This window comes from Portunus trituberculatus, chromosome 27 (assembly GCF_017591435.1).
Source record: "Portunus trituberculatus isolate SZX2019 chromosome 27, ASM1759143v1, whole genome shotgun sequence".
In the NCBI taxonomy this organism is placed as follows: Eukaryota; Metazoa; Arthropoda; class Malacostraca; order Decapoda; family Portunidae; genus Portunus; species Portunus trituberculatus.
In genome coordinates, this window is record NC_059281.1 from 12,298,502 (window position 1) to 12,325,138 (window position 26,637).

Consider the following 26,637-nt stretch of genomic DNA (forward strand, 5'->3'; position numbering starts at 1 on the left):
GTATGAAAGGGCCCTACCTAGTAGTAGTAGTTGTTCCTGTTGCAGAAGTACCAATAGGAGTAGTAGTTACTCTCTTTGGCACAGTCTATATATATATATATATATATATATATATATATATATATATATATATATATATATATATATATATATATATAGAGAGAGAGAGAGAGAGAGAGAGAGAGAGAGAGAGAGAGAGAATTGAAATAACAAAAATCATAAACACCAGACAGCTTAAGTCATGTGGTATTATGGGCTAAGGAGATTAAGATTTTGGAGGTTGATGGAGTGTGGGCACCATAAATGTAATGTCATCTAGGGTGTTGGTATGGTTAGGTTGTTCATATTGAGTGGAGGAGATTAATTTGTTTTAAGAAATAGATGATGTAATCTGGATGGAAGTGCCGTAATTCTTTAAGGACATCTTTGAGATTAGGGACACGGAAAAGGGAAGTTAAATGTGGAAAAACTATAGCACATGCTGTGATGTACTTTGGGCAGGTGAGGAGGATATGTGAAATTGAGAGACTGACAGGTTGAGTATAAGATGAGAATATGTGAGTAGTAAGTGACCAATACATAATTCTGTGATTATGGTTTCTCAATGCTTATTTTCGTGTTCAGGGTGCAACCATGGCAAAATATTTGGTTTAACTTTGCAGAGCTTGTTTTCTGAGAGTTCATCCTAAAAGGATTGCCAGCGGTTATAAAGGTAGGTACGGGTGAGAGAGAAGTAGTCAGAAAAGGATATAGCTTTGTGATAGTCACTATCACAAAGCTATATCCTTTTCTGATATAACAATGTGCTAATGAGTCCATATGTTCATTTTGGGGGATGCCGACATAGCTTAGTGTCCAGCAAACAAACATGTTTTTTATGGGCAAAGAGGCAGAATAACCAATCTTGAATTTCTTTGACTAGAGAGTTATTAGAAGTCACAGACTGTATGAGGGATAGAGAATTTTAGCAGAGTCAATGAAGATGGTAAAAGATGAAGATGGATAGAAAAGAATGTGTTTTAGAGTGAAAAGTACAGCATAGAGTTCAGCTGTGAGGACACTGGTTATGGATGGTAAATAAAACTGAAGATGTTGGGAGGGAAAGAGGATGGCACAGCCAGAGCCTTGGTGGGATTTGGATCTGTCTGTATAGATGGGTGTGCAGGAGTCATGTGTCACAATGTGTTCAAGTAAGTTTGATCATAGTAAGGTAGAATAGGTGCTGGATTTTAACTTACATGGAGTATGTGATGGAAATGGACATACTGAGATAGGGATCAGCCATAGTTGGGTAGAGTAAGTATAGAAAGGAAGGATGTTGATTTTAGGATGAGGGGAGTGGGAGAGAGAGAGAGTATTCTGAACAATGACATGGATAACCATGAAAACCCATATGAAAGACAAATTCAGGTGAGTTTTCATATTGTTCATGTACAAAATCTTTAGTATCTTATCTTCTAGGTTAGTTATTGAGGTGCCTTAACTGTCTTCTCTTGGCCACTTCACAGGATCACAAAGAAATGAATGTTAGATCCTTATAAATTTTGACCATGGGTAGTCTGGTATTCAGTAGTAAATGACAAAATCTTCCTGTGATAATCTTAAGATAGTAAAGAGTCTGTGTCTCTGATTGATGGATTGTTGAGAGTTTCCATCTATCAGTGTTGCATCAACCATTACCATATGATAACCCAAATGAAAAAAGTATATTCAACAGTTTATTTAGATTTTCTCTGATGCAAAAAATTGAACACCTTAAACTCTTTAATCAGGAACAAATCTATCAAAATAGACTAAGGACGTGCATGGACCATTTAAAATACAAAATAAAAGTGAAAGTGATGAAATCCCCAAGCTTTTTATCTTACAATCCAAAGAATATACATAACAAGTGCACATAATACAGAGAACATAAAACACTGTATCAGCCTCTGCTGGAAATTAGTGAGGAGCTGTCCTGTCACCACCCCTCAACTTTCCCAGCCTTGACACAGCCCAACACTCACCACTAAGGCACAATCAGACTCACTGCTAAACATTATTCCCAGAGACTTATCAATATGGCATACCATTGCAGTTCTTGAGTCAATAGGAATTAATTTACACATACATTTAACAAAAATAGAACAGGAAAGATTTCATAAGTTTTTCCATTAGTTTGTTAATACATTTCTATTAGTTTGGTTTAAATGTCTGGAATGGAAAATGCTGTGCAGATGTGAAACCTTCCAACAGGTGTACTATGATATACCCCAACACAAGTGCTTGTTTCTGTGGCATTGGCAATTTTACTAATTCTGCAAAGATTTAAGTACTATAGTTTCAAAACAACTTACATATCACAAGAACTAAGGCTCTTGCACCAATTGTGGAATAATAATAATAATAATAATAATAATAATAATAATAATCAATAACAATAACAATAATGGAGAGGATTTGTGTTAGTACATTGCTATGTACTAAAGAAATCATCTTGAAAATCTATATCAAAATTTGTATAAGCATCTACACATGTAAGATTCAACTACACTGGAACAAGCAGCCACATCATCACTCACCTCAGCTCAGATTACAGATGACCTGTTTAGTCTACACCTCTGGTTCAGTCTTTTAACTTTTCAGGCAATGTCTCCTCAGAAAGTGTGGATGCAAGCACCTTCAAGACATTATTTGTCTCCTACTTGTGCCATCTACCTTCTCCAGTTTGAGGCTTACATTTGTAATGACTGGTATTTATTAATCAAACTAAATTTTTTGTTAATTATTACCAAAGATCAAAAGTACATGCTTGTCCATTACTGAATGTTATTATAACAATAAATTCTAAACACTAAATGTAGATAAACTTCCCTATACATGCTTTCCATGTAAGTGTCTTAAACTAGCTTCTCATAACAATGATCTTATTATTACCACTGTGTTTCAAGCAAATGTACTGACATTAAACAAAGCATTCTGTCTCAGTTGGAGATGGATTTTTTAATATGTATGGAATATTTTCTCCCACCGACTGCACTATCACAATATCAACAATTACTTACATCATAACAATGAGGTAATCATATGGTTATGATAAGTTTGGCTACCACACAAAGTGATGGTCACTTAGTTTTCTTTTGATTAAATTACAATAAAATTGACAATTTTTCAAAACAATAAAAATAACAAATGTAAACAATATAAGGGATTATCTTTTAAAATTCTCTGTATCAATTCAACCATAAAATCTTTATACCTTCACATTCTTTGTCATTATTCTCATTCTGAATATAGTTCTCTGAATAATAAGTATATATGTTAAATATTTCTGGCACAAAACTATATTGACATTATAAATACTTAATGCAACAATTTTTAGCATATATTCTAAACTCAACTTCTTGTTACTCACAAATTACTCTACTGTCCAGAAAAGCACTGTATGCTACTGTTCTCCACACTTCTTTCTAAAATGTCTGTGAAAGAACTCTGGCTAAGGAGGCACAAACATATGATAACTAGTCTCCACAAAGGTGATGTGGCATAGACTGTGCTCTACATGTACTACACTGTACTACATGCTATGTTCTAAAGAAAAATTAGTTCACTTAATGAAACTGGACCTGCTGGATGTTTTGTTGTACCAACCAGCTACATATATTCATAGTGCAACACTGGGCACAAGAGTTTCATTCCAAAAAAATCACAGTTATACGATCAATGCAGAAAATAAGGTAAAAGCAAAGTCTTTAGTCAGTTGAGAGTGATCTAGTTACATGAAATGAATACCCCCCCAAAAAATTGAATTCTTTTCATTAAATGTAAAAGGAATATTGCATCCTTCCTATGTGAGAATTATGTATCATGCTCTGTTAAAGATGACACTGATCTGAACATAGTAAGGTGGATGTGTGAAGTCATCTTAAGAGGTGATCCACAAGAGTGGAGTTAGGCAAGTTGTTGATGAGATGAGATGCACACTGCACTGGTTTCATCATGTGTATATAGAGATGAAAATGATTGGGTGACATATCTTAAATATTTTCATAGAGAAGGAAAGCTGACTATAGGTAAACCAAACATTATAACAGATAAAATCTTGAAGACAAAAAAATGTAAAAGACTTTGGAAACAAATATCACACTAACTGCAGCCTGGTAATTAGGAGACCAAGGCTGATTCATGTTATGCAAGGAATGTGCCTTGCAGACACATAATGACATGACTAATCACAAATATCATGCCTTGATATATAATTTTCCTTCTTTCAAGACACGAGACTATTTCAAATGGTAATATGATGAACTTGTACTTAAGACAAAGAACTGCAGAACATTGAGGCTGTGAATTTGAGAAGCATTCATTCTGGCTATCTGTATGAGTCTTGAATTATTGATTTTCATCCTAGACTTACTGTGTTATCCATAAAACAAGCAGCAGCAAAAAAAAAAAAAAAAAAAAGAGAGACAGATAGTGAGGTTTGTGATGATCATATTAATAACGATGATGGCACTGCTGATGCTTTACACTGTGGATCTAATTATCAACAAGACTCAGTTATTACACTAATTACTTCTTGTCATGCTTCTAACTATGTGCAACTTCCAGAAAATCTAATGAGCTTCTTGTTTTGTTAAAAATATATATAATTACCAATCTGGTAATAATTTCACTGATATATAAGACTGTAAAACTGGAAATATTTTCTATGAATGCGTTCTTCCCCACACAAATTCTAAAATCATTATAGGAGGTTCATTTATCATTAAAATAAAATAAGTTTAGTTAATTAAAACCCTCCCACAGCTGTCTTCTGCTATCACAATACTTCCTAATCATTATGGTTGAGTGATGCATGATTACATCTAAAGACGATTACTAGTGAGCAGCTAAAATACATAACAATATCAAGGAAGTAACACTTAATGAGAATCACACTCTCACTAATTCATCCAACAGTCAGTGCCGAGCAACAGCACACTCTTCTTATATACCATTATTTATCACATGGAAGGCCAGACCCAGGGCCCAGCTGACTTCATGGTTATCTATCCTCTTGTACAGCTATGGAGAGAGAGAGAGAGAGAGAGAGAGAGAGAGAGAGAGAGAGAGAGAGAGAGAGAGAGAGAGAGAGAGAGAGAGAGAGAGAGAGAGAGAGAATGTCACTTTAATGTAAGAATATATAACTTGCTAGTATGCATGTATGGTAGCAACATATAAGCACTAATTAAATTCATGAGTATACACACAATCATTAGAATTCTATAGTAAATGAAAGATACATTATAATTTTGACACTTAAACAAGTATCTAACACCATAAGAAAACAAGAAAAATTCATGAATCTCTTTGAAGTCTATGAAGAGGTGAGAATATAAGAGAGACTAACCTTGAGAGTGTTGGTTCCCTGGAGGCCATAACCTGATGTTAGCAAAGTGGTGATGAAGGTGAGGTCCAGGCAGGCAAGAGGCTGCTCCACATTGGGGATGCTGCAGGCTGTAACAAGGTAGAACATGCACATCAAAGTACTTTCTATGCTGTGATACTTCTATGATTCTGTATGTAAGACAAGAATACAGTGTGCTAGAGAGAGGAAACACATAATCAAGAGATGTACATTATTTCTCTTACCTATGGTTTATTTTATTCATTTATTTTCTTTTCGGTAAGATGGGCACGGACCAAGGAAAAATAAATAAATAAATAAAAAGTAAATAAAAGTCCACTGAGGTGCATCTACTTCATCCATGATCAGAGGCTTTCAAGCATTTAACAAATAATACTTACTCTGTGTAGCTGCATTCAACAACTCCTGCATTGTCAAAACTCCTCCTTTGAAGGGATCTGTGAAGTGGAGAAAAATCTTATGTCTTTTATGCTTACACCATCTTTGTCTGTACACACACACAAAAAAAAAAAAAAATAAAAAATAAATAAATAAATAAATAAATAAATAAAAAAAAAAAAAAAAATAAATAAATAAAAAAAAAATAATAATAATAATAAATTAAAAAAATGAATAAAAAAAAAAAATAAATTAATTAATTAATTAGAAAAAAATAATAAAAAAAATAAGCATGAAAGATGAGGCTTCAAACAGATGACAGATTGCTTCACTGCCCACCTATTAATCCTCTCTCTGTTGCCCGATCGAAGAAGTAACTGAAGGCAATGACTTCTCTTGCCTTGAGTTCCTTGGGTGCATGGACCTGGAAAGGAAACAAATAACTTCAGTTTCATGAGGTGAGAAACTACTGACAGTTGCTAAAAGTTTCAAGAAAGGAAGTAAGGTTAATAGGTGAAGAACTGCAAAGAATAGAACATAGGGTGATGTTTTATGTCTTGCCATTACATCAGCTATTTTGAAGATAAAACCTGATAAATAGTCTTGGAGATTTCATTCCATATCTTGAAGTACTCTATTCTTCTATCAGAACTATTTCTAACGTCAGGTCCTCATTTCTTTCATTCTGATGATGCAAATTTTTTTTTAAACTATCACCTATCTTGAAAGCATTTATGAACATATGCCCATGTTCTTCATGGTGGGTGTAGGCACCATTACAGAAATACCAAATAGTAAACAGAAAAGCCATCAGATATCTAAGCACAATGGTAGTAACACACAGCACCTGTTCTTTGATGATGGCCATGCAGGTCTTGACACACTCCTTGTAATCAGCAACAGGACGGTTCTCACTCAGCCGCCCTGCTTGTCCTCGCACCTCCTGGTACTTGGGCACCTCAGGACCTCTGTTGAGGGATTAGATTTGCAAGTATTTTTTCAGCTGAATACTATGTATATACTGTGCTTATCACATCAGGCAATCAACCATGTAAAGATAAATAAAAATGCAAAATCTAACTGCTAAGCTTACCTGATAGTGTAGGTCTCCCCTCCATAGGTCCACTGATGGTCCACAATGGGGTTGACGCAAGGTGAGTGTATGATGCCATCTTCACCACGGTGCTGTACCAGGATGGCTTTGCGTGCCGCCATCAGACCCAGACCCAGGTAACTAATAATAATACACAAATCTAGTTATCAGATAAGAATAGAATTTAACTGCTGACAATGAGTATGACTATCTACTACACTACAAGTACTGTATATAGCTTCCTTAGGACTAATGAATTACCGAGTCACCTGTGAGTATAAAGGTTGAGATTCTTGTGCAGAAGGGAGATGGTTGTAAGGTAGTCTGCTGGGGTGCCTCTTACAGTGTCATCCTCCATAGGCACAAAGGTGATCTGAGTTGAACCTCCACCCAAGTCCAAGGCCACTAATGTGTCCTTGGGTGTCCCAGTGATACGGTCTGGCAGGAAAACATAAAAATACCACATTAAAATGATATGATTATGGAGAGACAGGATATTCAAACATATATATGGCATGAATACTTATACATACTGAATGAAACAACACTAATATGCACTACTACACTTTACTTTAACTTACCCAATAAATAATTCACTGTGAACCAAGAGAAAATTCCCTCATCTCGGCCATCCATGATCCCAACGGAGTTCTCGGTGGTGTGGAAACCGGAATTGGACAGCACCTTCTTCACCTATGTAGAAGATAATTTAGATGCAGAGCATGTTGTTGTGTTTTAATGCTTACATACAAACAGAAAAAGATGACACCTAAGGGTAGTTAGTAATGAAAAAAGATTATCAACTTTTGTGTACAGCCAAGCCTTACCTCCAATAGAAGAGCCTCAGCCTTCTCATCAGGCAGTAGCCGCAGCCCAGCAGTGGCCTTCAGGACCAGTGGGGTGGAGCTCCAGTACTGCTCTGGGATGCGCTCCTTAGCCAGCTTCAGCAGAGGAAGGAGGGACTCAGCACCCTGAAACAGAAAAGAATAAAATAGAAATTAAATGGTTATGCATCTTACAAAGAAAAAAATCTTTAAAAACAAACTTGCATACTTTTTTTAAAGCCAGACTGAACAGGAAGTCAACATGAATTTTGCCACTGAACAGTCACAAGGCCCATGACCAGTCATTTGAATGGAAACCGACTCTAGGCAGCAAAGTATATACAAAGCACGTCTGAAATGAACAGCTGAGAATAAAAATTTTCTTTTTCAAAATATGAAGTTGGATGGATGTCATAAATAGAACTCCAAGTGATATACCTTGACAGGATCATCAGCAAAACTAGACAACCCTGGCTTCACCTCATGCCAGAGTTCATCGTCAAGCTTGAGGGAGTTATCTGTATGGATAAAAGGCATTAGACCACAGAATATATAGGCAATTCAAATGTGACAAATTTCCAATAAATCATACACATTTGTTTTCAACAGACACTATGATTTAGATTTAGAATACATCTTCATACTTCTTCTAAGTAAGGAAGCCAGAAGATAACTAAAAGGACAAGAGGAAGGTGGTTGAATTCTGCTACAGGGAACTTTTGTGGTTCTATAAAAAAAATTATAACTTTTCTGTCCTTGTTCCTTTCTTGGATGCTGCCCCAAGTATAGGTCATGGACCACTTTTACAAATGAAGCAATTGTATTTGTGGAGCGGTCTGTGGATCTCCATGTAGAGGGAGTAACAGCTTTCACAATGGCATGTGAGCAGGTTATTAAATTAAAGCTACTGAAATGTGGAAAACCTTATCAAAACTGTGATGCTCATCTTAAAGCAAATCACTAACTAGAAATAAATATGAACAATAATGTTGGGTGTACTGAAGCTGACCAATCCCATGATGTAATTATATTACAGCCATTAAAAGATGTCCTAAAATATACATGTACAAGGCCACATACTATCTGGCTGACAACTTGTGCAAGGCTTGGATGATGAGCATAAAGACAATAACCATAAATGAAAAAGATCAGTGGAATGCAAAGAATGACAGAGTGATAAAGTATACATGAGCAACAGGATGCCTTCTAATGAAATAGGAAGACAAATTGCTGAGATAATAAGAGAATGAAAGGATTTTGGCACATATGGAAGGAATGCAAATGAAAACTTCCATCAGTCATTCCCTCAAAACTAGTTCAGATGTACACAGACAGATAGCTGATAAAAACTTTAATAGTAGAAAGAGTTGGCTGTGTGATGGAAACTTTTATAATTGATAAGAACAATGACAATGAAAAAATCACTATCTACGTAAATCAGATAAATGATAGCCAATAATCATAAATAAGATTACACAAGAATGATGAGATTGTGCAGGCTTTCAGTACACCCTATGCCTAAGAAATACCTTGTGCTCCCACAAAGAAGTGATGTACTGTACATATATGTGTGATAGACAAGCTTAGTGGTCACTTCCATGTGTTGCAGGAAGAAAGTTGATGCCCAATATAATAGAAGAACACTTTCTTACTTTTGCCTGAAGATCACTGATTAAGTGTATTTGTATTCATGAAAAGGAAGGTAATCTCCATGTTCAAGATAATTGTTGTTTATGACATAAATGATAAACACCAATTAGTGCTTAACTCACACAAGTTTGTACAGACCGAAACTGCAGCTGAGAAAGGAAAGAAACCTAATCAACTTGACTCATTTCAGGGTATCTAAGGAATAAGCAATGACAGCTATTCCTATACTATTACATAAAAACAATCCAAGACAGTATCACTTCTTGCCTGCTGACAAAGAAGAGACTGAAAACAAGATGCTTAATATACTAACTACTTACAATGTGCATGACTATGCATATGTATTTGATTTCAAGATATAGGAATAACTGTGTATCAAGAACAGGTATCTACAGTAAATGTTCAGCATTCAGTAAATATGGTATTATATTCTGGTAATTAAATACACCAAACTACAATCTCTAAATAAGAAAACTCTTTAAATGTTGCAGTTTGAAGACATAAATAAACTACAAATTAACCTGTGTCAAATCTGCTCATGTTTCTATCCATGCACACTACTATGAAATAAACTGATCAACAAAGGATAAGATGTGTTACAAAGAATCAGGGTATTGGTGACAGGCAGCCGGGCTCATTCAAATCAGGATACTAATACTTCCCAGTGACATCAACATTATTGACTAGTGTATGTGTTAAGTACCAAGCCATTCATTGGAGTAACTGAAGGTAAGGCTAGAAGCAATGGAGGCCAGTCAAGCCCATCATGGACTCGAGCAACGAAGGATAAGGAATGAATAAGAAGGAAGACAAAGTTTACCATAAGAAGAGTTATTTGCGATGAAGCTAAGTGGTCCCTTGGCCACCACATTTCTGCCATCCCCTCCACCTGTTAACAGCATCAAACCTGTTTGTACAAAACCAATGGTTCCCACACCCTGCTGGGCAACGTGGCTTTTCTCATTAGTTGTACTTTACTTAAAAAAATACATTTATCTCATGTCAAATACTCAAAAGCAAAACCAAAAAATAAACATGATTATATACAAGAAAATTATTTACAGAGAAAAATTTTCTGATTCACTATGAAAAATGTTAACATTCAAGAATGCCAAAGGAGCCTAAGTTATTTACAGAAGTAGAGTAAAGACTGAGGGTCATTTGCTATAGCTCAGCTCACTACCCACCATTGAGGCAGAAACTAACATGACTCAGACACCATGACACCAACACAAGACATCACATAGCAGCAAATCACAGGTAACTACCGATGTCTAATATAAACACTGACTATATACGTCATTGAAAGCAAAACTAAGCAATTATTACCCCATATTAGATACTCCACAGTTCAAATTAAATCAAGAGTGGTGACTCTGTGAAGTTTGCACTGTTTCTACTTTGAATTGTATTTCTTGGAACCCATCAGGTTGTCGTAAAAATCTTACATCCTTTCAGATTTTGCCTCGTCTAACAGTATCACACACACAATCATAGACATATATGCAAACACAGAATATATTGACTGGAGGCAGAAAGGATGCAATGTATAAACACCTATTAGTTTGCACTGGATAAAGATTGAAAAGCAGGATAAAAAAAAAGCTAAATGCATTCTAAGTGGTAGAATTTTGAAAACACTAACAACTAAGTGAATAGAAACACACACACACACACACACACACACACACACACACACACACACACTGAAAAAGTAAATAGCAAAAGAAACCATGTAATTCAAATAGACATATCTAAAAATTAATACAGTTTGTCAACAAAACAAGACAGGCCTGCAAATCATATCTACTTTAGGAACAAGAGAAGCTGAATGGCTGCTACTTACTATGGTAGTTTCACTGCATTACAAGGGTAGTTTAAATGCCGCTACAATGCTTGTGCTCACCAATGTTCAAGCAAACTAAAAACTAACCCTTTATCCTAATTATAAGAGTCTTTGTATGCACTAATGTGTTATTTTTTGTTTTTGTTTTCTATTTATTTATTTATTTATCTTATTTTTATTTATTTATTATTTTTTTAAGTACTATGGGTAAAAAAATTACCAGTCAAGTGCTGGTCTCACATGGTTTTTGTTTCCTTCATTCTGTAAACTCATAATGTTTCTCACATATAGTGCACCGATACTCATAGTACTACAATCATGTTTGTAAGAATAACCTGCAACTTATTCCAAATCATTCAAATTCAGTTAATAGAACTTCCAGTTACTGCATGCATATCTTAAAGATTTTTGTTATTAAAATACACACTATTTCCAATTTGGTTTCCATACATCTAACAAATAAGACTATTCATTAACTTCAATGCATAGAAAATTCAAGCCCTGAACTTCATAGGCACAAAGACTTATAAAAAGGCTTGGATCAACAAAGCATGTGACTACAAAACAGCAACAAAAGGATGGTTAGCAAATAATGTAATTCAACAATAGGTTATTAAACAAGAAATTCAATTTCCTCCCTCTTTTTTTTAACGTCAATGAAAAACCATATAGGGAACATGGGAAACACATCCAGATATAAAACCACACAAAATTCATAGCTATGCCAGTGTTTCATAACTTTGAGTTCTAACACATCCAGAGGAGACTGAAAATGTGACTTGATTTAAGCCAGGTACTACAAAGCAGCACATTAGGATAGCTGGATTACTTGTAAGATGCTGTCCTATGGAGTGTGTCTTTCCCCAACATACCTCCACTCATGTAAATTTCTTGTATTGGTTCTGCTTGTGAATAACATCTCTTATAAAACAGTGAGAAATATTTATTATTTACATTATAGGTCCATAGTAACTATAATCAAGGTAACCATATCAACAAGTGAGCTGTGCATCTAAGACTTACTCAATACAGAATGCTGGACTGTCTGAGCATGGCAGTGTTGAGCTTAGAAAATGTTATGAAACACTGAGATGAACAAGCTATTGCTTTAACTTCTACAAACAACTTGAAAAATGTTGAATCAAAATCACTCAATTTTAATGATCCATCACAACCAAAGCCAAGACTAACCTGAGCGACTCTTGAAGAACGTGAAGGCCAACACCCGAGATCCAGTAGATCCAGCATCGAGGACAACAGCGTGGGTTCTTTCCTGCACTCCAAGGGCCACTGAGACATGGTCCAGGGAGTTGGTGGTGTGCCCAGCACTCTTGAGTGGCCAGGTGTTGTTGAGGGTCACTATCAAAACAAAGCAATTCAAGCAATCTTTTGCTATAACTTTTAGCCATGATTTACAAATAATGTATTCTTTGTTTATTATGGTGGTAATCAAAACATGTAGCCAATATTTGGTTTAAGTGTCCTTAATTCTGTGGGAGGCATCTTGTCTTTAAAGCAGAAGTAGAAAGAACTGGAATAAGCAAGTGAGAGGCATCATCTAGTGAATTAAAAAAAGAAATGATGTTCTAATACAATATGGAACCTTGTGAAATGGAAGAACAGTGATAAAGTATTCAGCAAGAGAGGGTGAAAAAGAGAGAGAGAGAGAGAGAGAGAGAGAGAGAGAGAGAGAGAGAGAGAGAGAGAGAGAGAGAGAGAGAGAGAGAGAGAGAGAGAGAGAGAGAGAGAGAGAGAGAGAATAAGATGTCCAGATTAAGCAAGTCATAAATACTAAATATAAGATAAACAATCTCTGTATTACCAATTTCATCAAAAAGCAAAATAAGTAAATATATCTCACCCAAGATGAGAAGGAAAGCAAGACACACAGTGATGCCATAAAAGAGGAAACGTATCAGCCTGAAGGAGCTCATGGTGCCTCCAGGAGGAGCAGCCTTCTTGTGGAGCAGAGGGTCACCTCCAGTCTGTGAGGAAGCAACTTACACATGACACCTGTCCATTAACAGTATAAGACACACACTGTATAGATCATTGCTACAAATGAAAACTCTGTTTTATTTTTCAATAACATGTAAGTTTTTTTTCTTTATTTATATTGAAACTCAGAGTTTATCATCCACTTTTTTTTATCTATAAAAGTATACACAAAATTATCCTTTAACATAAATAGAGTTTGCAATGATATCATGTCATGGTACACACAAACACAAACTACTGACAAACATTTATAAATGAATGGTGCTGGAGCAATGACAGCTCTAACATGCAAATCTAAATCTAAATCTAAAGTTCAGGAGTATAATGTTGTGTAATATTAGTTGTCAAAAATTTGTTCATAACTTGGACACATTTCTCAATTATTTTGCATTTTCATATAGATTTTTTATGCAGTACAACACGGATACAGTGAATGAGACACGTAGTGAGTTGGTGATCAGTAGATTATAGAGGAAGAGAGGACCAGTGCAAGAGACCACTGATGCAGTACATTATACATGAACCCAAACCTATAATATGGGTGAACCTTATCACTTCCTTAAAAAATTTTCAGAAACTTATATACCATTTCCACATCGATGTGGAGATCTTCACCCATATGTCCCTTCAGAGGCATGGAGACATGGCGTTTGGAGACGATGTTCCGTGCCCGCACACCATTGGCATGGTGCTTGTCAGGCATCCTTTGAAAGCTAAAAGCACCAGCACAGAGTGGCTCTCACTAATCCTTACACTTCAAAGTGTATCCAAGTAAGATACCTTTCTAATAAAGGATAAACTTCTGTCTTCAGAACAACTATGAATGCAATTAAAGTTAGATCATTATTTTCAGAACTGAGATACTATTGTAGTACCAACATCTGGCTCATGATGTAATGTTCTTGCTGTATTAACATTCTTATTAGACATTCATAATATCATACTTCACTAGTCATAGACCAAAATACATACTAGAGTCACAGGGACATAATTAAACAATCAAAAGGCATCTCCTAATCCACAGAGTAGTACTATGCCATAGAAAACTATACAAGATTCCCACAAAATGTTATGTTACTGTGTTGGTAAAGCAAAAAAATCTGAGGGGCAGGATTGGAGAAAAGTACACAAGTGAAATAATAAAGGTAGACTGCATTAGCTAAACTAAATAGCATTTGTGTTATTAAGCACATATGTATGTTCTTTTACAAAAGGAATATGGGATTTTTTTTCTTTAACACATAAATGCCTTCACTAATGTAACACCAATACTTTGAGAATAATTGAACTTATTGTCCTTTGTAGTTTCATGTAAAAATAAAATGCTTGAAACCCTCTTAAAATATATCCACCAAGCCTATGTTAAATGGTATCAAACAACAAACACTAAGTATATCTTTGGTAATAAGGACCACAATATATCACCACCACTACACTGAGAAAACTGCCTGGAGTCATTTCATCTCACTTCACCTAACAACCAACACCTCAGGGAGTTTACTCAGGTGTGAGCACACCTGCACACTCACAGCTGTTCTGGAGTTTCATGACACCTTCAATGATGACAATTAATGTTACTCTCAAGTGTAATTGTTGCCCATAGAGAAATAATCTGTAAACTATCAGCTACCTTTAAACCATGAACCATCTACTTGGCTACTTATTCATATATAATAGTACTAGTTACTTAACTGCTATTTCTGTTTCCTTTTAATGTATATTCAATAATTACAAGACTTGTTGAATAATTATCATCAAATTTATGTACATCATTTAATCTTTCAGAAATTTACCACTGAAAATCTTGCCACATTCCCTATATTCTCTGGAGAAGAGCATGGGATGAGCATGGTATCATTATATTACAACTGTTCATTGAAAGAAATAACTACTTACAGGGATCAAACAAGGTAAATAAATGTCTCAACATCTGTGGTGATAAGTAGGAGTTAAAAACTTGTTTAGCGGTCATAAAAATATCAATTTTAATAAAAAAAAAAAAAAAAATCATTACACATTTCCTGATTCACTCACTAATTTTTACATGAATGATGTTGCTACTAAAATGAAGTCTGGAAAAAAATGTTTGAAGATAATAGCAGCTAATTTAGAAAAAAAAAAAAAAAAAAGTTGAAACTTCTGGTAGAGGAGCTTAGGAGATAGACTGCAAGAAGGCAATAGTGAATGAAAGTAAGAGTTAAAGTAATAAAATCTATAAAGATAGCATGGAAAAGAATGTACATAGGAAAGTAGTTTTGAGTAAGTTACTTGACGAGGTAGGTTCTTTCAAACATCCATAATCAATACATGCTATTCATGAAAAAAAAGATACTGAGATAAGGTTTAGAATGAATGAAGTAACACTGCTTTAGCAAGGAGTGAAAAGCATCAGGATTAGAATCATCTGAAAGGCATAGAAAAAAAAAAAAAAAGCTGCTTAATGGAACAGTGCTATGGACTATTTGAAGCTGAAACATGGAATAAAGGGACAGCAAAAAGGAGGACATTGAAATAAATGTGGGTAAGGCATTGGATAAAGGTGTGCATTAACACTTGTGCATGACGAGGAACAAGATAGTACCAAAAGGTGATGTAAAAAAAAAGTTGGCTGATCTAGAAGTGGGAATAATGAAAGAAGAGGGATATATGTAGGGAAATAGACTTGATCTAAAGTTTCTAAAGATAGAAATGAGTTTAAAATATCGCTGCTGAGAGAATATTTTATGTTATGGCCTATAGCGCCTGTAGGTATACTTGAATAGTATGTAAAAGAAGCATTGTTCAGCTTCCACCCATTAGCGGCACAGGCAATTTTATTTATAGTGGTAACCATATTAGGGCTCATATCACCACCCAAATGCATCTTTGGTGTAGTTACCTAGAACATGGGTATTAAGGTGATATGTAGGTGACTTTAAACCACTCGACAAATGGCCAAGTTTATAAGGCTGCACGTGGTGGGATTCAAACCTACGCGTGAATGTCTGCCTCATCCCACACTCACCACCTTAACCATTATGCCATATGATACTTTCTTAATGGGAACATAAAGGAAGTATTGGATGAAAGAGGGACATCTGTAGAACATTGGATGTACATGATGGGATTAATGAAAAATGAGTTGTGAATGCAAGATGTGGCCTCAACTGCTGCAATGGGCAACTCAACAATCACCAGACTTGATTGGATATAGGAAGGAAACATGATGCAGCAAGGGTATACTAATTTATTGCTGCATCTAATTGCAAAACTGTTAAGATATGCACTGTATTTGAATTTATATAAAAGTGTGGTGAATGGAATGACACTCAAAGTACTAATGAAATAATAAAGAGTTTCAGAAGGGATTAAGTCAATTCACTTTTCAAAATTTCATGACACTATTGTTTTAATACAGCAATCCTTGTATATATAACTACCTCCATTAATTAATCTCACTAAAAACTCTACTCACATAACTGACAGGTACCAACTGACTGTTTGGATGCTAATGGTTTGACCTCTACAATTCTGTACATTAGCATCTTTATCTGAGTTGGTAATCAATAAATCAATAACGTGAGTTTATTGGAAGTGAAAAACTATAAATACGACATAAAACATAAAATCATAAGATAAATTGTATCCACAGGTGCATGAGCCAAACCAAATAAAGCAAAATAATAGCTATTTAACTGGCAGCATTTCTAGCTATTAATAAATACTATGACAATTTATTTTCCCTTCTTTTTTCTTACCTCATAAATATCTAGATTACAGAGAAAATGCAACTTACATACAAGGGCAACAACAAGCAAATTTACATGGCAAAATGTCAAGTAATTTCAATTCCTACATCATAAAGGGGTAAAGTAAAAAGACTACATGATGTAAATTGTCAGTTAATTAAGACTACAAGCAAACAAATTTAAGGGAAACAATTCTGATGTGCTGCTAATTTTCATGCAATAAAAGAAAGGCATGAGTAATTGCATGGCTGGGCACAAGCACATTGTAGATGACTGTATGTAGAAAGATGTGTTTTACTGTACTAAATAGTTTAACCTCTCTCTCTCTCTCTCTCTCTTTCTCTCTCATAGAAATGTTGAGAAAATAACTAACCAAAATAAAACTCCATGAAAGTATCTGTTAATTCTGGTGTATTAACTATAATGTTTCTTCACTAATGAATTATTGGAACAAAGCATTTACTTCAACAAATAAGTATTTAATTCCTTAACAAGGTGTCCCAGGAAGGTAAAGCCACCCTTAAATTAGTTAATGTCCTTAAGGGAGATGTCCAGGAGAAGCAGAACCCTCCTAGTTAGATTAGGTAAAGTTAGGTTGGCTTGAAATTTCGTTTTCAAAATGCGGCACTTAGCCTTAACTATTCCCAGCAGGTGCCCAAGCTTGTTTGAGGGATCTAAAGGATGGGGGAGGATGGACCTATTATAAAGAATCCCCCTAGTGAATCAAGTTTTTTTTTTTTTTCCAAATTCCAGAGATGGGCCTGACTTTAATTTCTTCATGTGTGACTTTGACTTTATGACTTTGCCACCAGACTGCAACTTTGCGACTATTTTTTCCCTATGTGACTCTGCTAAATTGTAAAGTTAACTTTAGTGTGATAACAGAACATGCTTTTATAAGGTAAAGAAACATATTTACTATCCAAATTTTTGTTAAAACACAGCCTAAACTAACATCTATAGGTCATCCTTCTCTTCCTCCTTCACATCCTCCCAGCCCATTCTCCAGCTGCAACAATTTGAAAAAAAAAGTCATCTTTGTTCCTGTTTAAAGTCATGGCAAAAGTCACAGAAAATTGGTAGTGTGACTTTACTCAGTCCATTTTTTCTAATGTTCGCAACTTTAAAATTCATGGTGTGACAAAATCACAACTGCACATCTCTGTTAAATTCTGAAATGAACATGACATACATACATCAACACTGCCATCAGTATTAACAACCCAACAGAAGAGAGAGAGAGAGAGAGAGAGAGAGAGAGAGTACCGTTCTAACATCTTAACACTATTGTATCAAGCCCTATGCAAAAATATATTTCACATTCCGCATGGCAAGAGCAAGAAGGCTGCAACATCCTCCACACAAGCCTTACTGAAGCGAACACAAACAAGGCAGCAAACTAAATACAAAATAAACTCTCTCCTCATAATAAAACAAACTCTAAATGAATACAAGACACATCAAGTCTACCTATCTACCAGGCAGAGTTTTTTTTTTTTTTTTACTACACAAAACTGACCTTTCTCTGCCTTACTCCCTCCATCGGGTCACTGTAGGTCACAAGCGTATTTAGCCAAGCAGCAGAAGCCTCCCTCAGCCTACACACTCCTGCCTGGGGGTATCAACGTACTGATTCGAGCCATCACGGTGACGGCAGCACCTTCCCTCCTCTTCACGGCCAGCGCCACCAGCCCACCGCGCCACCACCACCACCACCCTTCCACTACCAGTACTCCCGACTCCTCGACCGTACCTCCTCCATCTTTCATCCTCTTCCTCCCCATCCCCTACTCCTCCTCCATTAGCCCACCCCCGTTGCTTCTTGATCTCCTCACAGACCATTTTTCTTATCGCCTAAATGCTATTAGTGACTCTCTCTCTCTCTCTCTCTCCATTCCCGTGTCATGGTGACCTCCAAATGAATCCTTATACCTGGCTGTATGTCGCATAATATTAATCTGAGAGACTGTCATGTTTAATTGTTTATACATATACATATACCTACAGTACATAACTCTCTCTCTCTCTCTCTCTCTCGTGTGATAGACGAGATTCTTACGTCACACAAACTTTTTTTAAGGGCAAAGTACACGACACTTTCAGGCCTTCATGATAACCCTCTCTCCTTTCCTCTTTTAAGTAAGTTGTGTTATCACACCTTATCTATCTAGGTATAGTGTGTGTGTGTGTGTGTGTGTGTAGTTCTATTGTTTGAGCTGTGATTGTGAATCCTAGCTAGAACAACCAAACGATCCAAAAATATGCACTCCATACATATACTTACTATATAAAGGCGTGGATATACTTGCTTCATTTCAGATGAATACTACTGGCTGTATAACCTACTGCTTTATAAAATATAAATAAATAAAAGGTCGGATAACACAGGTACCGTAGGTAGTAAACTGCCACGTCTGAAGTGAACATTATATAGTTCCCTTCGCACCTGATAGTTGTGGACATGCCAATGGGCTACCTAGATGGAGAGGAACATTGAGTGAAAGTCGAATTATTGGGGTTTTAAAGGTCTAATTACATCATGAAAAGTGAAAGTTGTTGGCGGGATGTTCAAGATGGATAGGGGTGAAACGAGATATATACTACCAATCGCTTCCAATCCCCACTATTGTTGATGACATGCTCTTAGAACTTGTCGTGCTAATATGGGTGGTATGGGATCAATACCTATCAGCAACTATATCAACTTAGAGAAGCATATCGTGCCACATCTCGACCACGCTGCATTGATTAGAATAGTTAAGTTTAAAAACGAAATGTGTGTTGTTTATATAAGTATTTTCATTGTCTTCAATATGTAGATAAATTAGATCTAAAATAACAATATTTTTTTCACTACCTTGAGAACTCCCACACAATATATTCCATTCACTATTACTTTGCATTACATAAAAAGGCAGGAAGAGTAAATGAAATAGAAGCAGATGGCAGCACCTTACATAGAAACACGAAGGCTGGCATCATTACTCAGACTAGTAATGATTGATGGCAACCTTTCTGTGCCACATTATTTACATATTTAAACCTACATGTTTACTATGATTAATAAAGAACCTTAAAACATCAATATATCACCATCCCAGAAACTGCGACTAAATAAATATCGGTGAAGTAAGTACGGTGCTAACCATGAAACTGCAGCTACATTATGCTTTCTCAGTTTTTCCTTCTGTCTTGTAATATACTTACAAGTTTTTCGACATTGTAGAAACGAAAATAATTATTGGAACTGGCTAATGGGAGGCAGGAAAGAGAAGACTGCCGAGGAAGCTCGTAAATGGAGTTCTGTGAAACAGAGGGACCGAGCGAGGCAGTAGCGAAGTTTCCGCCAAGCAGGAAAAACACTGTGCTGTGTGAAGCTGCGGGAGGTCGTTCTCCTCTCTTATCTGCTTGGCATCTGTCACTACGTAAGTTGTAGCTACTCGATCTTAATGTACTGGTGTGCAAGACGGTGGCCGTGCCTTGCTGAGAGTACAGCATGGTGAGTGAATGTGTCAACATGTACGTGGAGACAGTAGAAGGGACAGGCTGGACAGCCCCGCACCAGCTGGCTCTGGCTGGCATGTAGGCCACCTTCTCGGGGGACCATTTATTTATGGCGCGAGCACACACGCTGCAGCCAACCGTGAGAAAAATGTGTCGCAAACTATCTGTACTGCGACAACACCGTGCATGGAAATATTGACGCGTGCAAGACTTTAGTACGTAAGCGACTACGCATGATTTTTTGACACTTGCTAAACAAGTTCCACAATGACGACCTTGTTACCAGGTGGTGCGTGGTGTGTTGATGGGTGCACCACACATTGTCACCACTGTACTGAATGCCATAATCAGTGCCATGCATGAAAGAGTGAATCCTAATTTGCTAAAGCATGTGTTCATTTAAGTAATTGCGCCATGAAATTCATTGCTGGGAAATAAACTAAATCAGTTTATTTCATTGGACTTATGTACTCCACTTGAAAGAAAATAACATTAATAACACGTTAAATGGCTTGGGACAAAACTTTATTCTACCATTTTGATATTGGAAAATTATTTATTGAAAGAGAAAATAAAGAAAGGTTGAACTGTAATCTACAACTGAATGTTTATTCATTTTATGTTTAAGAGAAATTTTAGTACAGTAGGGTCCTTGAAAATGGAAATAATTGGTTCCTATGTAAAAGTGTTTATTGCAAATAATTGGTTCCAGAAAACCAGAAAATAACAAAAAATCTGCAATAAAAAAAAAAGATGAGCACACAGACAAAGTATAGTGAGCATACTACCACAACATGTAGTTGTTTCATTAATTATTGACAAAGACATACAATAAACATTAATGTATATAATGTTTGTACGTATCTACTTACAGGTGGTTCCTTCCATGCACCTACCCAGCGACAACAAGGAGGGCATCCAGTCCATCGGCAGCAATAGCACCAGTGGCAGGATGAACTCCAATCCAGAGCCTGATTTCTCTGAGTTCATGTGGATGGCTGAGGAAGACCTGGAGGCATTTGACAGAGAGGCAAGACTTGTTAATCAATTAAATGTGTGGTTAATGTATGAATGAGACTGTATATAATTTCAGTGAACTTTTGATTTGGATGTGAGGAGGTTCCTAACTTAGTATCACTATTAAGAATTTTGAATCATAAATGGCCTATAAAATAGATAACTACTCATATTCCAAGTGTATTGCATGTATTGCATACAATAATACAAATAATTCAATGTAGAATTTTTATTTGAAATGTATGAATTATTATTTTACACTTGTATTTATTGGTATGCTACACTTTGAGTTACTAGTAGAGATTTTACATATGAAATTGTACACAGGAAGTCTTAATCATTCAGTTGAGTCCAAATATTTTGGCATATTTTGATGAACTAACAATTAACAGTATTTGGATCAGAAAATGGTAGTGTTTATCATTACCATGTTTTTGCAGGTACTATGTGAAGTGTCTCAAGTGATGATGGAGGACCCCAGTAACCTCAGAGATGACGAAGAGGAGTTCTTGTGCCGTATGTTAGCTGAGGAAGAAGAAAGGGACACTGTTTACTATCACCAGTATTATCAGGACAAGTAAGTGTTGTGCAAGTGCAGCATGGTTAGGAAGACTTGTTCCTCAATACTTTCTGTTTATGTATCTAGTAGTGATGATGGAGTAGTCACCAAGAGGTAATAGGCTCTAATCTTGGGCTGTGCAGTGGTATTAATGTTTTTTTTCTTCTTTAGTAGCTGCAGACCCAGTTTACCTAATATTGAATACATGGGATGTAATCTGAGAAGCTTCCCAGTCAGAGGAGGTGACTAAGAATTGTTCTATCTTGAAAGAAATGGGAAATATTCTTATTTAAAGGGGAATTAAGGGACAATAGATATGTTAGAAGCTTTGTTGTGTAATTGTGACTCATTGTGAAGCATCAATCAAAACCATGGGATAGATTAAAGAAACAAAAAACTTTAGATACACAGGCAATTAAAGCAATAGAATGGAATTATATAATTCCTTTATAATTTTGGTGTAATAAAATCCAAGCATAAATAAAAGTGTTGAAGAAAAACTTCTGAGTTGCTGCCATATCAGGGGCAATTGTTTTATGCTGTTTTTATTTATTTATTCATTTATTTATTTATTTATTTATTTATTTATTTATTATTATTTTTATTTATTTAATTTTATTTGTTTATTTATTTTTCTTCCTTAGGATAAGAAACAATACAACAACAGACCTGGCATCAAGCATGGAGAAAATGGGTGTGAGAGATGATGTAGCAGCCAAGGTAAGGAATTTAAAATCATTCTCAGCCAAAAGATTAACATTTGTGCATTAATAGCTATGTTTTAACATAAATTACAAAACTTTTGTTCATACATATATAGCTTTCATATAAAATATTACTTACTTGCAGTATTGTTAATTTATTGATTTTTGTTTATCCTTCTAGAGTAATCTGAACCCTTATGCTGCTGAGTTTGTTCCGGGACAAAGTGTTTCTCAACCAGCAAAAACTGCCGTTCTGGTGCAGGGAAGCACTAACGGAAAAGCCACCTCACCCTGACTGTTTGGTTCTCTCTGTATGTCATGGAGACATTAGCTATGTGTTCTGTGGCTGTAATTATAAAGGAATGATATTCATAGAGTGGAGTCTTAAATTGCCAGGTTTCTACATTTACAAATATAAATTTAATTAAAATACATTTAGTTTTGTTGAAACTGTTGTTGCACTAAATGTTAAATAGTTTACTTAGTTAACAAACTTTTATATTCTTTCTAGAATATAAAATTGTTTTTTTTTTTATCAAGAAATGTGCAAGCCTGGCAATGAAAATTTATTAAAAATAATATAAATGTATATATTTTAGATTTAGTTGAGACTGCTTAGTTCAGGTTATGGAGATGGGGGGAAAATTTGACAAAAAAAAATTTTAGTCCTTTATTTGAGTCACCCATGTGCAGTGCATAGTTTTAGTAAGGCTGTATAAAAGTTTGCAACCTCTAAGGCTTACCTTTTTGGTTTAGCCAGTATTGTACAAGTCAGGATATAATAATGAAGCAGCTGGAGTATTATGTTTGTACTATTTTTCTATTTTGATGATGAAAAATCTTGAAGCAGTGTCCATACAGCAACATGATACTTTCCCCCTTCCTAGTGCTGTTTTTGATCTTTGATATGATTTTAATTGCTTGTGTACTTTCATTCAGGTATGATTTGACAGATACCTTTGAACTATTCATGGAAAAATTTCAGTATAATAAGAAATACTTCAGTCTTTATCACTCGTGAGTGTCGTTGATGCCTTAAGTGATTTGCTATATAGTACAATTTTGAAAGAACACTTTTTATATGCAACACATTTTATATAAGTAATTGCTATTTCACAAACAAAGGAGCATGTACGAAAACTAAAATTTGTCTTTTAAAACCTAGTTTAGAACTTTGAAATCAAATTTCATATATTATCTATGAAGAGAAACTTTATGTATGCTGGCACAACTAAATAAGAAATATCCACAATTATCACAATCAGATATTTCAATGCACATATGTGCAGTTTTCTTTTTTGGTTGCTTTTACTTTATGTATTAACTTGTTTTTTTGTGTCTCCATAGTACTCCACTATTTGAGATTAGACTAAAGTTCAAATGTTAATATGCATCAGGTCATGAGGTGACAACTTCTTTAGTGACTCGGTGTGGGAGTAGCTTGATGTGTAGATAGTCTTTCATTGAAAGAAAAGTTTCACTAAATACTTATTTAAAAAAAAATGTTGTTAATGTATCTTGAGCTAATGGAAGAAATTCCTTGACATTTATCCATAAAGATAATCATGTACAAACATGTTTTTGTTTTAGGACATCATTACTTATAGAATTAGCTTTTTCTAAATCCATGTGACTATTGATTGTAACAAATTGGTCTTTAAAAGGGTTTCTTGGGATTTTGTACATGTGTAATAGCTAGATAAAGAGCATATTTATCATAGATTTATTACACATATGGTAAATTTCAATGTATATTTTTCTTCCCTTTTCTTAATTAAATTTTGTAACGGCATATGTATGGTGTCTTACTGGAATGTTCTTTGAAGCAAGATGAAAATTCAAGAGATTTGATAATCCATGAGAAAAATAAACAAGTTGACTTGAAAATGAACATTGTTGGCACTGACATAATTTGTATGTATTGCTGGAGGCTCTCTTTCAGGCAAGACAAAGTGTGTGCCTTAATGTTTATCTACACGTCTTGATGAAATAACAGAAGATAACTTGACCTGTTCAAGCCTTGTTTGTCAGATTTTAAAGAGGTATTAGATATAACCTCAATGGACTACTTTCTCAAAATATGTAATTAAAATCTTTTATACCTCACTCCTCAAACAAACTCAATGGACATTCTCATATGTGATAACAAGCTGTGAGGTGAAAGTTGAAAATAACAGTGCATGAAATGTTATAAATGTAAAATGTGCCAACTCATGCTGCAGCAAACCTTCAACAACAAAGAATCCACTCTAGTATGAAATATTCATCACCTATATCTGTGAACATACTTAACTAGGCATGCCATTCCCTGCTGTTTAACATAAGAATATTTGGTAACTTACAATAAGGAAGTATATATATATATATATATATATATATATATATATATATATATATATATATATATATATATATATATATATATATATATATATATATATATATATATATATATATATATATATATATATATATATATATATATATATATATATATATATATATATATATATATATATATATATATATATATATATATATATATATATATATATTTATTTATATATATATATATATATATATATATATATATATATATATATATATATATATATATATATATATATATATATATATGCAAGAGGAGAAGCTGGGCAAGGGGATTAAAAAAAGGCCCGCTTAATTGCCAGTCCCCTTATAGGTCAGCCAAAAGAAAGGGACAAATGTCTTGAAACCTCCCTCTTAAAAGAAGTCAAGTCGTAGGAAGATGGTGTTCCAGAGTTTACCAGAGAAAGGTATGAATGATTGAGAGTACTGGTTAACTTTGCATTAGGGAGTTAGAATAGGGGTGAGAAGAAGAAAGCCTTGTGCAGCAAGGCCACAGGAGGAGGGGAGACGTACAATTAGCAAGATCAGAAAAGCAGCTGGCATGAAAAAAGCAGTAAAAGATAGCTAGATATGCAACATTCTGTGGGTGAGAAAGAGGCTGAAGACAGTCACTCAGAAGAGAGTTGTTGAGATGAAAAACTTTTGATTTCATTGTATCTAATAAAACTGTGTGCATGGAACCCCTCCCTCCCCCCTATACATATGAAGGATACAAGGACATACAAGGATGGATAAGGCTCTTGTACAGAAGTAGCAGTTGGAGAGGCTAGAAAAACTGGCTGAGACGCCTCAAAATGCCTAACTTCATAGAAGCTGTTTTAGCAAAAGACGAGATATGAAGTTTCCACTTTAGATTATAAGTAAAGGACAAACTGAGGAAATTCAGTGTAGAAGGGTGGAACAGTTGAGTGTCATTGAAGAAAAGGGGATAGTTGTCTGGAAGGTTGTGTCGAGTTGATAAATGGAGGAACTGAGTTTTTGAGGCATTCAACACTACTAAGTTTTCTCTGCCTCCATCAGAAATCCTAGAAAGATTAGAAGTCAGGCATTCTGTGGTATCCCTGTGTGATCTGTTGACTTCCTGAAAGGTTGATTGTCTCTGAAATGATGTGAAAGTGTAAGAGTGGATAGGGCAAGAAGTTTGGTTAAGGTCATTAATGAATAATAGAAAGAGAGTGGGTGATAAAACAGAACACTATTATTGATAGATTTAGGAGAAGAAAAGTGGCCGTCTACCATGGCTGCAATAGAATGGTCAGAAAGAAAACTTGAGATAAAGTTGCAGAGAGATGGATAGAAACCTTAGGAGGGCAGTTTTGAAATCAAAGCTATATGCCAGACTCTATCAAAAGCTTTTGATATGTCTAACATGACAGCAAAAGTTTCACCGAAATCTCTAAAAGAGGATGACCAAGACTCAGTAAGGAAAGCCAGAAGATCACCAGTAGAGCGACCTTGACGGAAGCCATACTGGCGATCAGATAGAAGATTGTGAAGTGACAGATGTTTAAGAATCTTCCTATTGAGGATAGATTAAAAACTTTAGACAAGCAAGAGAT

At 35.2% G+C, this 26,637-nt stretch overlaps 2 protein-coding genes across 10 annotated transcripts; one reads left to right on the top strand and one right to left on the bottom strand.

Annotated features, from left to right (window-relative positions):
- Positions 1-1,705: 1,705 nt before the first annotated feature.
- LOC123509895 (ectonucleoside triphosphate diphosphohydrolase 5-like) lies at positions 1,706-19,347 on the bottom strand. 6 transcript variants are annotated; one of them, XM_045264497.1, is made up of 14 exons: positions 19,191-19,347; positions 13,042-13,165; positions 12,372-12,539; positions 10,155-10,223; positions 8,123-8,202; positions 7,688-7,831; positions 7,442-7,553; positions 7,130-7,298; positions 6,861-7,001; positions 6,615-6,735; positions 6,107-6,191; positions 5,770-5,826; positions 5,372-5,478; positions 1,706-5,046 (listed from the first exon to the last, which is right to left on the bottom strand). In XM_045264497.1, the coding sequence occupies exons 1-14, from the start codon at positions 19,218-19,220 to the stop codon at positions 4,969-4,971; spliced, it is 1,485 nt and encodes a 494-aa protein (XP_045120432.1). In that variant the 5' UTR covers positions 19,221-19,347; the 3' UTR covers positions 1,706-4,968. The 6 variants fall into 6 exon arrangements, with proteins under 6 accessions (XP_045120432.1, XP_045120436.1, XP_045120433.1 ...); XM_045264501.1 differs by lacking the exon at positions 19,191-19,347 and adding an exon at positions 18,537-18,693; XM_045264498.1 differs by lacking the exon at positions 19,191-19,347 and adding an exon at positions 18,426-18,644.
- Positions 19,348-20,175: 828 nt separating this feature from the next.
- Positions 20,176-24,484, top strand: LOC123509896 (polyadenylate-binding protein-interacting protein 2-like). Of its 4 annotated transcripts, none has more exons than XM_045264504.1 (5): positions 20,176-20,331; positions 21,285-21,440; positions 21,868-22,004; positions 22,631-22,706; positions 22,872-24,484. In XM_045264504.1, the coding sequence occupies exons 2-5, from the start codon at positions 21,297-21,299 to the stop codon at positions 22,983-22,985; spliced, it is 471 nt and encodes a 156-aa protein (XP_045120439.1). In that variant the 5' UTR covers positions 20,176-20,331; positions 21,285-21,296; the 3' UTR covers positions 22,986-24,484. The 4 variants fall into 4 exon arrangements, with proteins under 4 accessions (XP_045120439.1, XP_045120438.1, XP_045120437.1 ...); XM_045264503.1 differs by lacking the exon at positions 20,176-20,331 and adding an exon at positions 20,388-20,405; XM_045264502.1 differs by lacking the exon at positions 20,176-20,331 and adding an exon at positions 20,505-20,549.
- The last annotated feature ends 2,153 nt before the right edge of the window (positions 24,485-26,637 follow it).